Raw genomic sequence first — 14,439 nt, 5'->3', positions numbered from 1 at the left:
ACTTTGATTCACGAATCAATAATTCCTCTTCAATCTTAATTCACATAAAACGTCTATAAACAATATAATTAAAATTTAAGAGCTCTACAAATCACCCCACAATCGACCACAGCATTATAAAGTTTTAGCCAACGAAACTAAGGCTGTTCTAAAGTTTAACATTCCTATCATTTTTTGGCATATCATAATAAAACTAAATGTCAGGTGTTGTATCAATTAGCTGGTCGTGGTACTGGAAATTACATCCCTGCCCTCAAATGTTAGATCTTAGGTTCTCGTGAGATAACGTTTCCTTAGTTACGTGAGACAATGCACGACTTCAGCAGCTGATTAGGTGCTGAGTCTTTCTCATCTGGTCTTACAACTAATTTGTAATTTAAGTTTGATATTTAAGACAAGAACCACAGACCATATTTAGTTCTCATCTAAGTGATTTAGTTCTCATCACAGTGGTCCGCAGACAGTGGTCGGGCTATCTCGATACTGCCTAATATTAATTAGGACTGAGTTTGAAGACCGATTACACGAATAATTCCCTGGTCCGACACTTTTTGGTTTACTTGCTAATTGGCAGCTTGAAGAAGGTCGAACTACCAACATGTTGTGGTCATATGTCGGTCACGTGGTAGTCAGGTTACCATAGTAATACACATAGTAACCTAGTAACCACGTGACCATGCCTACCATCTCTTTTCAACACTCTGCTCTAACCTTACGTTAAACAGCAGACTCACAAATCACTAACAAATCAGGAGCCTGCATTTAAATCACGGTGTCAGTCAGACCCAATCACTCCACGGCTACCTTGTTTTCTCCGCTTCATTACCGCTCTTCTCCCACGTGGCACACTCTCTGGCTTCCCATTGGTCCTCGCCTGCCCACGTGACTGCCTCCTCACCGCTTGTTGGCTGAGAGCTCGTCTTGTTAAACCGTGTTCGGTGGTAATCAGGATGTGTGGTGTACAATTAGCAGCCCTAGAAAGCAAGGCACTGTGTTGTGTAGTGTGTAGATACACTTCATGATAATATGTACTACTCGGCAGTCACGTGATCAAATTATCATCATGATGATCGGCCACGTGTGAGGAAAAATTGAGCTCTTTGGTTCCCCCAGGGGATGGGAAACCTGAAACTGTGTGAATTAGCGATGGAATCAAAACAAGAGGTTTTGTTGTTAATTTGTAAAGTTGTAACCACACACTTCTCAACAAGTAAATCGTGAGAATAATATGGGGATTAGGAATTTAATTATCTTCTCCGGAAACTTGCATACCTTTTCAACAACACTAGGGCTCAAAGATCCTTAAGTTAGGGCAAAAATATTAAATCATCCACCAAGAAAGATCGTGCTAAAGTTTTTTAAATCACTGAAAACTTGCATTATTTCTAGGACAAAGCCGGGATGCTTCTCAGTTCTTGGTGAACGGTAAAGGCTAGGCAACAGCCAATCAGTGTTCATAGAGAGTTGAAAACAGCCAATCAGCGTACGGTATGAGAGAGGAGAGCACATTTTCAATCTTATTCCGCACACATTGACACCCTGCAGAGATTTCATCCTGGAGCTCATAATTATATACACTTACAAGCATACATTTTACATTATATATATTATGGTTCACAAGTCTTGCATGTGGATTATGAAAAAGAAGAGAGGAAGTAATCTGGTGGAGTAGTGGAGATTGGTGGGTCAAAATGTGATAAAACTGTGTCGTGTAGTACTAAAATATGTGAAATATGCGACATATTAGCTTAAGATGATCCAGTGTAACGTGAGTGTAAAATGTCAGATACAAGATGTCGAGTACTAGGTACATCCCACTTACATATCAACATGCAGGTTGTGCGCGCAATCTGGCCGTGTTTTGGTAACGTGTCAACTGTCAAACTACACTGAGGGATACCTTCTCTTACATACTTGTTCATATATGGGAGTGTGCTTTGTAAGCCTTCAGTTGGGACTCATGAAATTGTTATATTTGTCAACAATAATGTTATAATGTTATATCGTGTTACCTGTACCGCAAATACGTGTAATTTTCCGATCAAAGTATGTGTAAAATCCAACATTTCAATGTAAAAGGAATGTTATGTTTACAACATAATTTGACGGATTGCTTATCAATGAGTTTTCGAAAGGTACGGATGGTATTTTCAGGAATGCTAACAATTTGTGCTTCCCAAATGCTAACAATCTTTTGCTTCTCTCTGACAGGGTTCTAGTCGGTCGTTTGACGGAAGGGTATTTGACAATCGCAGTACTCCGGTAAGTCACCAACGTGTCACGTGTCTCCAGTGTCTTTATGTGGGATTTGTTACTAGTTTTATGTTAAAAACTAGTTGTCTTAGTATTTTAATGTACAAGATTACTAGATCTAGAAGATTATAATCACGATACAAATTCCTTATTTGATGGTTTATATTTTCTGTTCAGATTCTTGTAGAAATCTTTAAATATAAAAAGATCCATGAGTTGGCATTAAAACTATACTTCAACCTACTGAGATATGAGATGAAGCACAAACCCTTTTATTCGAAACCACGGTATTGCACAATCTGTCACATAAAAATCAAATCTACTGCAACTTTAATTTGAAGGGCACCCTGCATAATTCATCAAAATGAAGCTTCTTCATTATCTACAAAGAATGCTATATTACATACCACATATTTACAACAGGGCCTCCGTAATACCAGTGGTAACTGCTGAACTGTCCAAGTCTTAATACCATGTATAGTATAAATATGTATCTTGGAGTTAAAGTAGTAGACTGTGTAGAGGTCGCTTACATTTTTTATATCATAGAGAATTTAACTGATTGACATTTATTCTCCGTAGATGTAAGTTACAGTTCTCTTTATGAGGTAATTTTGGTGATTTGAAACTTGAAGTTTATGTCGTGATAACATTCTCCTGTCTGAGTGAAACTTCTCGAGTAGTTTTTAATCTTCTAGTTTAATCCTCTACTCTGACATACTCTCCCCCGCATTTAAGTTCATATAAACGTTCAAGTAAGCAAAACAGTTTATTGCGTCATCATCATTATTGGCTTCATGCCAGTATCCCAGTACTCTCTGCTGATATCTTGTGGTATTTAGCATCTATAAAACATTCCTTTATCAGTTTATCATTTCCTAATTCTGCTAACTGTATACTACACGTCCCTTCAATGCATTGTAATATCTAGTCTGTTTAGTCTTACTGTAGTATATTCTAGTCTACTCTAGTATTACTAGAGTAGACTAGAATAAAGATTAATATAGTCCAGTCTGTTGTAGTGTTCTACCTCTAACTTTAAACTAAAACTGTGACCATGTCTTCTTTCTAACTCACCCCCAGTTTCCTGTTACAGCCCTATTTTGAGTACCCTTCTCTTCCTGCAGCAAACCCCCCAGACTGTCACCAGCGGTATCAACCGCTCTCTTAAAAGTTCCAACTCTCTGAGTAACAGTGTGCGGAGTCTGACTAGTCGTCCCAACAGCGGAGACATGATCACCCTTGTCAGGGATATCAACAGAGATTTCAAGGAGATAAGCGGAGATAAGAGAGATAAGAGGAGAGATAACCATGTGAGAGATAAGGAGAGCATCTCGTGACCACTAAGTGTCAAGGGAGATTGTATCAGTCCCATGTGGTTTGGTTTCCATAGCAACGTACTGAGCAGCACAAACACACACTCGTGCACATAGTCATGGTTACCATGTTTTTAGTTTCCTTGCACGAGTTCGGAGCACTAAAGTTGTCGGCATTACAAAGAGAGTTACACGTGATAATTTAAATTTGAGTTTATTTGCACAAGAAATCTGAATTCAGAGCCCTGTGAGAACGGTGGAGCACGGATTGGTTTTTAAAATCACAGAGTTTTCTTTAAAACTCCATGCTTTAGTAGTCCCAGAGTCAGGACTATATTTCCTGTGAAGTTTCTGGGGTAGTTGTGCCTTGTAAGTCCGAGTCGGGTGCCCTAATTTTTTGCCATGCTCCAGAGTTTCGTTGTGTTTAATAATTAAGTTTTAAACTAAAGTCGTAAGAAAGTAGGTATGCATTACGAATCATGGCCATTGAGATTCCTCGAGACAGAGTCTTTACACGGAAAGACGGAAAATAAATAACCAGATATCAGAGCTCACCCAAAACGCTAGATTCCACCTAAAAACCTACTAAGTATTGGTGTGTAAACCTCGCCCCCTCGTAGGGTGGAAGTTCCTACAACAACAGTAGGAACGACGTGAACACGGCAGGTGCAGTGCGCGTCACCTCCAGACACGGCAGCCAGCGTAGCTTGGTAGGTCGCCCAGCTCTCCAGCGCAATCAACAAGCGCTTTTTGTGGTTATCACGTGCTGTTCTCAGCGTGTTTTGCGTATTTCAATCAGCACTGACCGTCTAGTTGTCTTTCTTTCAAGCGCTAATTAGCAGCTGTGTTTTAATTGTGCTGTGCAGCCCTTTTTACTAATTATGTCGTGTCAATTACTTTGTGGGAGCAGCATTTAAGGGAGTTTGATTCATTCTATCGTCGTAATTGTGCTTCGGTATTTGGTTTGGGGTACCAGACTCACAAGATATTGTATAAACCTAAAAAGATAGCTGTTGCTTTTACCAGGTTCAATTTACATTCTAAAATTAAAGTATTTAAACCATTTAAAGTATTTAAAGTTAAAGAATTATAATGTCAGGAACTTCGCTACCATACGTCCTGGGTGGGTAAAACAGTTCCTTGTCAAATAAAATACTTGTTAAATGTTTTGACCCGTGTTGTCACGTGCGTAAAAAGATAATAAATGAAAAGTTCTCATAAATACTAATAGTGATTTGATTCAGCTTGCAGCTGTTTTTTAATGTACCTTATCATCTGATTATCTCTGTAGAAAGTATAAACATGGTGTAAAATTGTTAATACAGACAGGTTAATATTGAGAGTTAAATAGTTGTTATGGTGCTGTGTGTCTTTTAAATGACATAAAATAGTGTCTTCCGCAAAAGTCACTTTACACTGGAGTAGCAGGCACAGATGACCAAATCAAATGGTAGCTACGTACAAGAAATTGGCAGATGAGTGATTAAAATACCATGACATCAACCTACATCTTAATTTGGGCATCTGCTTTGGGCGGTAGATGTGGTCAAAGGTGGAATTTCTCCTGCACTTCTCTGCATTACAAATGTTTCCCAACTTATGACTGATAACCAATTATTGGTCTCAAACCAATAATAATTGGTCGCTCACCAATTCTAATTAAAATTTGGCACTATAACCCACGGGTGTGCCATGACTTTCTTGAAATTCTGGCTCGAAATTATTTATCGCCAGCAAATAAGAGGTGTGACATTTGACGTTTTTACCGCCTGTCAATTGAAATCTAAGGTCTTTTTGTTTAAAATTAACGTATTTACACGTTCGTTAGTCTGCTAATGAGCAGGTTATTCTAATTTTAAAATTCTAGAAAATTCTGACAAAAGTTTCTAAACTTGGTATAATTTTGTAACGAAGGATATCTGGACAGTGGACAGACACGCACAGGTTGACAAATCATTTCCAAACAATGCATTACTGTCCATCATCATATTATTAAATCCAATTTGATATCGGAATCATGATAATTAATATTGGATTGGACTCATATATCTTACTATTCTGTAACGCTATATAGAAACAGACCAATTCTTGACTTGGACAAAAACAACTAAGAGAACTGAAACTAGAAAGTGAAAGTGAAACTATCCGGAAAGTGAAACTATCCGGCCAATCATTGAACACCACATTCCAAGGATTCCAGAGGAAGCTCCCTGACACGAGGTTTACCTCCACCGGACTACCCTTCACTCTTCAACTCTCCGCAAATACACCGCAACTTTACCCCCGAGAACGGACACTTTACCCCCGGCAACTTTACACCCGAGGACAGAGAAGGAGGGCCAGGGTGTCCTGAGTACTGCGACATTCCGGACATTTCGGTACTGAAACTGCGTGGAATGTTGGCTGGAATGTAAACAACTGATCAGTATTGTGGTGATTTGGGGTCAGTGGTTCGTTGTTTTGGGAGATGGACTGTTCATTTACTGCAATCTAAATTATTTTCCTAAATAACATGAGTAATATTAAGGATTTAACGGGGGCCCCATGGTGTCCAGTTTATCTGAGGAAAATGTAATTACTTAAGTTGAGATTTAAGTACTCAGACAATAAGTTGGTGGTATCGCTAAACCGTTAACAGTCCACACGTGGGCCTGATAAGGTAACCAAAGGTTACACGCGGGCCTGATTAAAGTCACAGGTGTACACTGTACCTACTGTACCAATCAGTAGTAACCAATGGGTTACTGGGTGTACAATGTACATGCTCGGGCATGCCAGAAATTAGAAGGGTTCGTCCGTTGGGTAATTTAATGAGATTACAAAAGTGAACAGTCCTTCCTCTTAGCAAGTGCAACCCTGATTCGGTAACGGTTAACCAGTATGTTGGTATACCAATATGCTGGTATGCTAGTTTACCAGTATACTGGTAGACCAGTGCACCAGTGCAGTATACAAATGTACCAGTACACCGGTATACCAGTGGACTGATATTGAATATTGATAAACCTACTGATTTGCTATGATCAGCAGTGATGAAGGAACCAGATTGTGATAAAGCTGAAAATAATGATCTGAAATATGATTATCATGTAAATTTACCCTACTTTGAATGTAATGACAAATAATGTTAGATTTTTGGAATATTCGATCATTAGCCTTCAAATCTACGTAATGATGAAGTACTCAAATAGATTTGTATCTTGGTATTCGCCAAATATTAACGACAAATGTTCAGACACCATCTTTCAAAAATCCGGAATGTTGCCATGAATTCTCCTGGAAGGCATGCTGTTTGTACATATTTCGTATTAATATGAACATAATTTGATAAATAATGCAATTCACGCCGCTGTAATAGTATTATGGTGCTTTGGTTGAAAATAGCCGAATGCAGGATTATTGGAGTCAACAGTATTCAGTGAATCATGTTCTTATTTCCGTTGGGAATTGAAGGTTTTAAAATAAAATAGTTAACTTAATGTCGCAATTGAGCCCTTAAAAGTTTAAAATGCAGCATAATAAAGCCAAGGGATACGTAAATACCACGTGCGCACCACGTATATATAACGGGGTTGAAGCTTACTGTCAGCTAACCTCTCACATCTGTGTGATTATTATTGAGCACTCAATGTTATGGGCATCCCCAGGGAATTGACTCACGGTCAACATTGGTCTTCACTTGCTTTAACCAGTGGTGGAATCTGTCCAGTTATATTCTTCAGAATATATAATATTCTGGGAATATTATTGAATTACTGAATTCTTGTGTTAGGTAAATGTTGGCTGGTTTATTACTTTTAGAGTAGCTGTTGAAGATCTTGATACGTAAATATTGATGAAGAAGACACTGTTGTGCTCCTTAGACCTTTAGACTAGAGTCATTTAAGATATTTAAACAAATGACACAGTAAACTTACTGAGGAATCTTACTTGAGTTTGAATAAGTTAACTTTTAAGTAACCCATTTCGGTACTCATCACGCTGCAATAAATGACTGGACTTAAGATTTCAATTTGCATTACAAGCTGTGCAATCAATGTAGGCGCTTATGAAACATGCACAAATTTGCAACGCTTGCGTTCAAATTTTGACATGCATGAATCTATTTGAAAATGTAAAATGTACATATTAAAGATATCCATACCTTCCTCGGAATTACACACTCATAAACTGATCAGGTGAGACGCATGGTTTAGGTCATGTTTGCTAGTGCTGCGCATGTTTGACTGTGGCTAAATATGGTGCACTGTGTCCCAATTCTGACGCTTCAGTAGAATTAGAATTGCTCCTTAATTTGATTGTGATGGAATAAAATGGAGAGGCAGATTTTAATAACCGGCATGTGGGACAAGTGGATCCAGTTTTGTAAATTGGCGGCACACGCGGTATACATTTAGAAGATTAAAGTAGGACTTTTCTGCTTTTACATGTGGATCGCGCGCGCGCGCGCAGCTAGATTATCGGCTAGATAAAGAAAATACCGAAAATACAGGAAAACTCAAGTGAACCGGTCCTTTCCGCTTTACATTAATTTGACCTTATTTCAGAACTCGTACATTGATAACAGGATGCCGCCACAGAATTACTGTCCCAGTAATATAAGCATGGATAGCCGCCAATACTCCATGAGTCAAAACAGGTGAACTTCATTACATTTCTGATTTCAGATATTCATCGTATAGTTCATGTGAACAGCTTCTAAATTCTTGCTCGTCCTTCACTGCCGAGTACCATGGAACTTGACACAATCCCAACATTCCAGTTCAATAGACGATCTAGCCAGCACTATACCTAGTGTTACCTACAGTATACCACATAACAGAGACGGTTACAAAGTTGTTAATCCTACGCACAATGATGGACGTAAGTAGTTACTTCGTGTTTACTTCTTACAGCAGACATCAACCTCTTGCTTCAGCGACTATGATATGCAATGTTTGCTCAGACTAATGGGTCTAGTTTCCAATTACTAATCCTTTATTTTTCAGCAGGTCGAGAGATCCCGGTCGCGAAGGTTCCTCCGAAAGCAAAGGAGCATGATCCTAACGCAATTAAACCTAAAGTATACGGAAATATAACTGTGAGTTGAGAATATTCTGCGATATTTCTTCTCTTATCATCTGTACTGGAAAAACCGAGCAATTATACCGTCTTGAAGCTTAGATTTACTTGTAAATATTATTCCGTTTCTAGACTGTATTCGAATGTAAGTGCCCGTTACACGATTGTACGCATATTGGAGCTTAGACTTGCCCCAAAATATTATTCCGTTTTAATAGAGTATTATATATATAAATTAATAATTGTAGGTTTATAACCTACCAAGACGCGCGCCAAGTTGGACTCGTCGACGGTCTAATATTTGAAACAAATATTTTACGAGTATCACCCGTTAAATTAATAATAATAATTAATTATACCCGTCAGGTAAAAGAATGGCGTGATCAGCAGTTGAGAAAGAAAACGAGAGGAGGCGGAGAGTCAGATACGTCACTTTTATCCTCCTTTGGTAAGGACTCAGGTGAGGGTGATATCCGTGACTTTTCTGTGGGTGTTTTGTCTGGGGTAGTGGGTGGTAATTAGTTTAGTTAGTGAAGGAGCATTTTGTGATTGTGATGAGGCGTGTTTGTGAACTATATAACTGTTATTTCTAAACCTACTAAACCGACCTTATATTTTAACCCAAATTGCTTCACAACATCATGTAAGAAATAATAGACTTACTCCACTGACATGTTTTTAGTTCTCCAGCCTGTATTAAAATGCTCGAACCCATCCTGATCACATGATTTCCACACCTAAACCAACCTCTGTAATGTAATATAGGGTGTATCCTCAGGTCGAGGTAGCACTGACAATGTGTCCGTGTCAGGCTCAGAGAGCGAAGAGGGTTCTGATGTGGAGAAGTATTTAGAGGAGGATTTCTCCCCTAGAAACAGTGGGTATTTTGAGGACGACCTCATGGATGTTGCACGCATGGGTAACTTACCTTCTTGATTATTCGCGGCGCTCTGCGGGTGATGTTGTTTGTGTGTTGGGGTACCAGGGCTGTGAATCTCACACGTGACTATTGACTACCTGTGTTGTTTTTAAGTGGTCTAAAGTAGTCACGTGTCAGCATTCTCTGCTCCTGGCTCCAACTCCTGCAACATCTGTTGCTGAGTTAAGTTAGATTCAACTCCAAGGCAAAGTCATCTCCCTTTCATTTTCTTCTATTCTTTTCTTTTAAAGATATGCTGCACCTAGGTGGCCCACAAAGTTATCTTCCTACGCAAGCAATTTAGCAGCTTTTCAGGGCTTTTTATACATAGCATTCTCTGACTTCTTAGGGGCGGGATTTGAAAATATGAATTGAAATCTAACTTGATTCAGCAACTTATCGCTTCTTAAGCATGTGCTACTACTTTTGTTTCTAATTTGATTTTTGTCAATAAAATGTTAAATTCTTTCTTTTTTAAACTTTCCTCTACAGCACATTCTCCCGCTGGTTACTAAACAAGTGTCACGTGTTTAATCACGTGATACCTCACTTGTCTGTGATTTAAAATATCTGATTCTTCAGATTTATTATTACCATGTATAATGCATTTGTGTCGTCATCACGATAAAAATCGATTTATTAAGATGAAAAATGTAAATGCCAGTGCCACCAAATAAATGTATTCTCCAAATATTGTTGAATATTTCTTTTCTGAAGTTCAAACTTTTAAAACTTCCAACGATATTCAATACATATAACATTACATAAGTATGGGAACATGACCGAGTTTTTGTGTTAAATTACGATACCATGACGACGCATTCCATCCCAGGTATGTCACGATCGCCCCCCGACAGTAGCGCATTCCTCAATCCCAACAATAGAGCTAAACCACCTCAGCCTCCAATAGCTGCAGAGAACAACCACAGACCTGATGATAATACCAGCATTGTAAGTGTGGAAATTGGGAAGTGGAAAGATTTGTAATATATTTCCAAATACATACTGTGTATCAGGATTCAGGATACGTGCTCGTCAACTCTGAAGTTCGATAATTGAATTTGAAAGCTGGCAACACCGAAATTTGACATAAATTATCGAAGATAATTCGAAATGAGAATGGCGAAACTATCCTGACCCTTTTATTATTCCTTACTTTATCCATCAATTCGATATTTTTGATAAAATTTACAGAATATAATTTCGCAGTCCTCGAGCGTACTTAATAGTGACTTCAGTGAGCTGCCAATCGTGTGAGAAAGTGTGAGTTACAAGTGTGATATTTCCACTCCCTTGATTGGTCCCTTTTATTACATCCCTGTTTATTGTTTTGATCAAATATTTGAGAGGGCCAGTGGCCTTTTTTCGGCGATGATTGAAATCTCTGGTGAGGTGCAGTGAAATACACAATTTTATAATTGATTCCAGCCTTCTTTTATCGTCTATAGTTAATAGCCATATCATTATGCTCCTATGGCTATAATTTCTGTTTTACTCTATGATTGAGTTTTTGGATGTCATTGTTAGATATATCTGAGGATATCTGACGTGAGAAAGCTCTCCCGAAATCTACTTAATTAAATACAATAATAAGCTAAATACCACCAGAAAAATGAAAAATAAGTTTAGAAATTACAATATGAAGCTCACCTGTTATTTCTTCCCAGGAGTCAGATATGTACATGCGATGTGAGGCCGCTCCAAACACCGCCCAACCAGCCAACATTTATAACCTGAACGGAGGAGTAAGCGACGCGGACGTCTGATCAAGTCATGTGTTGTGACGTCATCATGACGTAGCAGACTCCTGCCCGCCCACGTGCATAAATTGCGGATTTATCTAGGTTAAATTGATACAGCGTGCGAGATCAGTGGATAGCAAAGATAAGCGACCTGATTGATGTCAAAATGGAGTCATGTATATTTTGTACAGAGTAAACGGAACCATAGTGCACTCAGCAGACAACAATCACGTGACGTGACGTTTGTGTGACGTGACTCTTGTCTTATCAGCCTGAATGAGAATCCCCGAACGTTAAAACCTCCCCTTTTTTCATGAACACTATTGAATTTCGATGTATTGCACGCTAGTAGGCGCTCATTTTGAGAAAATTTTACCATGCGATAACGGGTTAGATCGTTGTCGGTGATTTTAAAAATAAGAAATATTTGAGAGTTTTATTTATTTTGAACTTTGATTTTTGTTAGTTGCATAAAGCTTTTGTGATTAAAAAAGTAGTCATCAACCGTTCATTCATTAAAATCTCTGACTGTTATGTCTGTTATTCAGGACATTGCTTTTGAATATATCTGAAACTCAAAAGGATCTTCTTGCACGTGTGTACTGTGTATAAGGCAGGATATTTGTAAAATCATCAACATTAAAGTACAAATTGATAAGAGTCAAGAAGAATATGTCCTACTGTGAAATGATATATACAGTGAAATCTTTTACTTAAACCTTTCCACTCTTAGCATATGCAAAAATTGTATATCGTCTGATAGTAACAGCATTCCCAGCTCCAATAGAACATTTCCAACTAGAAGTATTCAATAGTGAATTCCAAGAATTCATATTTTTTTTTCTTTTAGGTAGCTATTTTAATTGGTTTGTATTTTTGTATTAAATATTTATACAAGTTTGTTAACCGTTATTAGCTGGCTTACTGGAGCCACTTTAAGATAACAAATATGTCCCAAAATATTAAACTAATTTTAGAAGATTTTGGTTGGTTCGTTTCTTGTGGTGATTACTTATTGTTATGCTGAGGGTTGCTATCTGAATATGTCAGCTATTAATAGATAAATTAACGAAAACTGTAAGAATCCCCGCAAGAACGGACAACTTACTATTGAAAATTTATAGTGATGTTTATTTATATTGTTGTTTTGGCTGCTTTGCCGCATTACATTGATGATTGTTTTAGCCCTCACCAAATAAGTATGTATTACTTTGTACTTTCGTCGGTGTATATTGATTATTTAAGTCCAGGGAGTAGGGGTTGGCTCGCGATTAAAACAGCTATTTCGATTATCCCGTTCTAACAAAATATTGTAAATTATCCGCGGAATTATCCGTGGCAATACTAGAGGGGGGGGGGGATGCAACGTCAATTAATGTCAGTATTCCATAAAAACCCCAAACTGACATTGACATTAATTGACATTAATTGACATTAATTGACATTAATTTGTCTTGAAATTTGAGATTATCATTATTCGATATAAATATTCAAGATATTCACGTCTATGTAAGACCGGTTCAAAAAAACAAAATGTCCTTGAATAATTATGAGTATGTTCTTATCTGTTGATCCTTAGGTTCAAAGACCACAAAACAAAATTTCAGCTTCCAACTCTTCCATCTTCGGTCCCCACCGGCCACGCCTATATTTTATTGGTTTCTTATACAGGTAAAATATCTAGAATCGGCTTTTTTAGTATGAAGGAGTAATTTTAGCTGTTTAAGATTCGTTATTCAAATATAAATGTCATGAAGGCATTTCGTTTAATGTGGGTTTTAAGTTCTGATGATGTTAAGAACCACGCCCTTGGATGGCCAAGCCCATTTAAGAAAATTAAATTCTGGAAAACCGTATTGTTTTAGTTTTATTGTTTAATGATCTGAATTTTTCACATTTCACATTTCCATATGTGATAGTAGTGAATAAATTGATGATATAAACTTAAGTGCTAAAAATATGGTAGAACTACATAATCTCTGGTCGAAAAATATCGTGTCAATTAATGTCAGTATTCCAAAATTTTGCAAAACTGACATTGACATTAATTGACATTAATTGACATTAATTGACATTAATTGACATTAATTGACATTAATTGACATTAATTGTCGTTGCATCCCCCCCTACTAGAGAGTACAAATAACTGTTTCAGAAGTCAGAACTATGCTCATCTTCAGGGATAAAAGAGATCTAATTTGTTTCTTAAATACAAATGAAGAAAAAGAAAAAGCAAAACCTATCGAATTTAAAATGTGTAGCTTAGACTGCGATTTTATATATTCTCCTTATGTCGAAAGTCACGGCTAGCTTCTCTCTAAGATCGGGGGGGGGGGGGGGCCAATGGCATAAATGGAGAAAATGGAGAATTACTCATAGGTTTTTCCATTTTCTCCATAGAAATAGTCTCCATTTTATGCCATTTTATGCCATTGAAAACCTGAAAAATTTAGAATTTCGAGAAAAATTATTTTTAAAAAAGATATTTTCGGCCAATAATGAACAGAGTATCATGAAACATGGAGAAAATTGGTTTTCAGAAAAACTTTGAAAAATGTTGACTTAGAAAATGTTCGGTCCGAGTCATTTACGATACGTACCTCCCGTATCGAGAGCTCCCGATTCCGAGCTCGTGTTGCAAAGGGGAGGCCTGCCTTCCGAGATCGCATTACCTCGAGTCCAAAATTGTGTATCGAGGGGAAGGTGTGGACTTCGAAAAACCGAAAAAATATTTTCGGCAAATAATGAACAGGGTAGTGCTACCCGGTCATGAAACGTGGAGAAAAGCGGTTTTCAGAAAAAATTTGAAAAATTTGACCGAATAATAATGAACAGGGTAGTGCTACCCGGTCATGAAACGTGGAAAAAAGCGGTTTTCAGAAAAAATTTGAAAAATTTGACCGACAAAATATTTTCGGCTTATAATGAACAAGGTAGCATGAAACGTGGAGAAAAGTGTTTTTAAGAAAAACTTTGAAAAATATTGACTTAGAAAATTACCTCTCGGTACACAATTTTGGACTCGAGGCTTCCCCCTGGTAATGCGATCTCGGAAGGCAGGCCTCCCCTTTGCAACACGAGCTCGGAATCGGGAGCTCTCGATACGAGAGGTACGTATCGAGAATGACTCGGGCCGAAAAATTTCTAA

At 37.8% G+C, this 14,439-nt stretch overlaps 1 protein-coding gene across 33 annotated transcripts in view; it reads left to right on the top strand.

Annotated features, from left to right (window-relative positions):
* The window catches only part of LOC134822434 (roundabout homolog 3-like), a 40,403-nt gene extending 28,635 nt beyond the window's left edge, over positions 1 to 11,768 (top strand). For 5 of the 33 annotated variants that reach the window (XM_063833520.1, XM_063833495.1, XM_063833514.1 and 2 more), the window contains 7 exons: positions 8,117 to 8,208; positions 8,332 to 8,432; positions 8,558 to 8,649; positions 8,997 to 9,090; positions 9,409 to 9,549; positions 10,382 to 10,500; positions 11,217 to 11,768. In XM_063833520.1, coding sequence (XP_063689590.1) covers positions 8,117 to 8,208; positions 8,332 to 8,432; positions 8,558 to 8,649; positions 8,997 to 9,090; positions 9,409 to 9,549; positions 10,382 to 10,500; positions 11,217 to 11,315 — 738 coding nt within the window. In that variant the 3' untranslated portion in view covers positions 11,316 to 11,768. Of the gene's footprint in view, positions 1 to 2,211; positions 2,263 to 4,189; positions 4,280 to 8,116; positions 8,209 to 8,331; positions 8,433 to 8,557; positions 8,650 to 8,996; positions 9,091 to 9,408; positions 9,550 to 10,381; positions 10,501 to 10,758; positions 10,813 to 11,216 lie in introns of all 33 variants that reach the window. The other 28 variants (XM_063833524.1, XM_063833518.1, XM_063833494.1 and 25 more) reach the window with 18 other exon arrangements.
* Positions 11,769 to 14,439: the final 2,671 nt, after the last annotated feature.

The sequence above is a fragment of the Bolinopsis microptera genome, chromosome 10 (assembly GCF_026151205.1).
Source record: "Bolinopsis microptera isolate Bmic1 chromosome 10, MBARI_Bmic_1.0, whole genome shotgun sequence".
NCBI lineage: Eukaryota > Metazoa > Ctenophora > Tentaculata > Lobata > Bolinopsidae > Bolinopsis > Bolinopsis microptera.
This window is presented reverse-complemented; position numbering and strand designations above follow the sequence as displayed.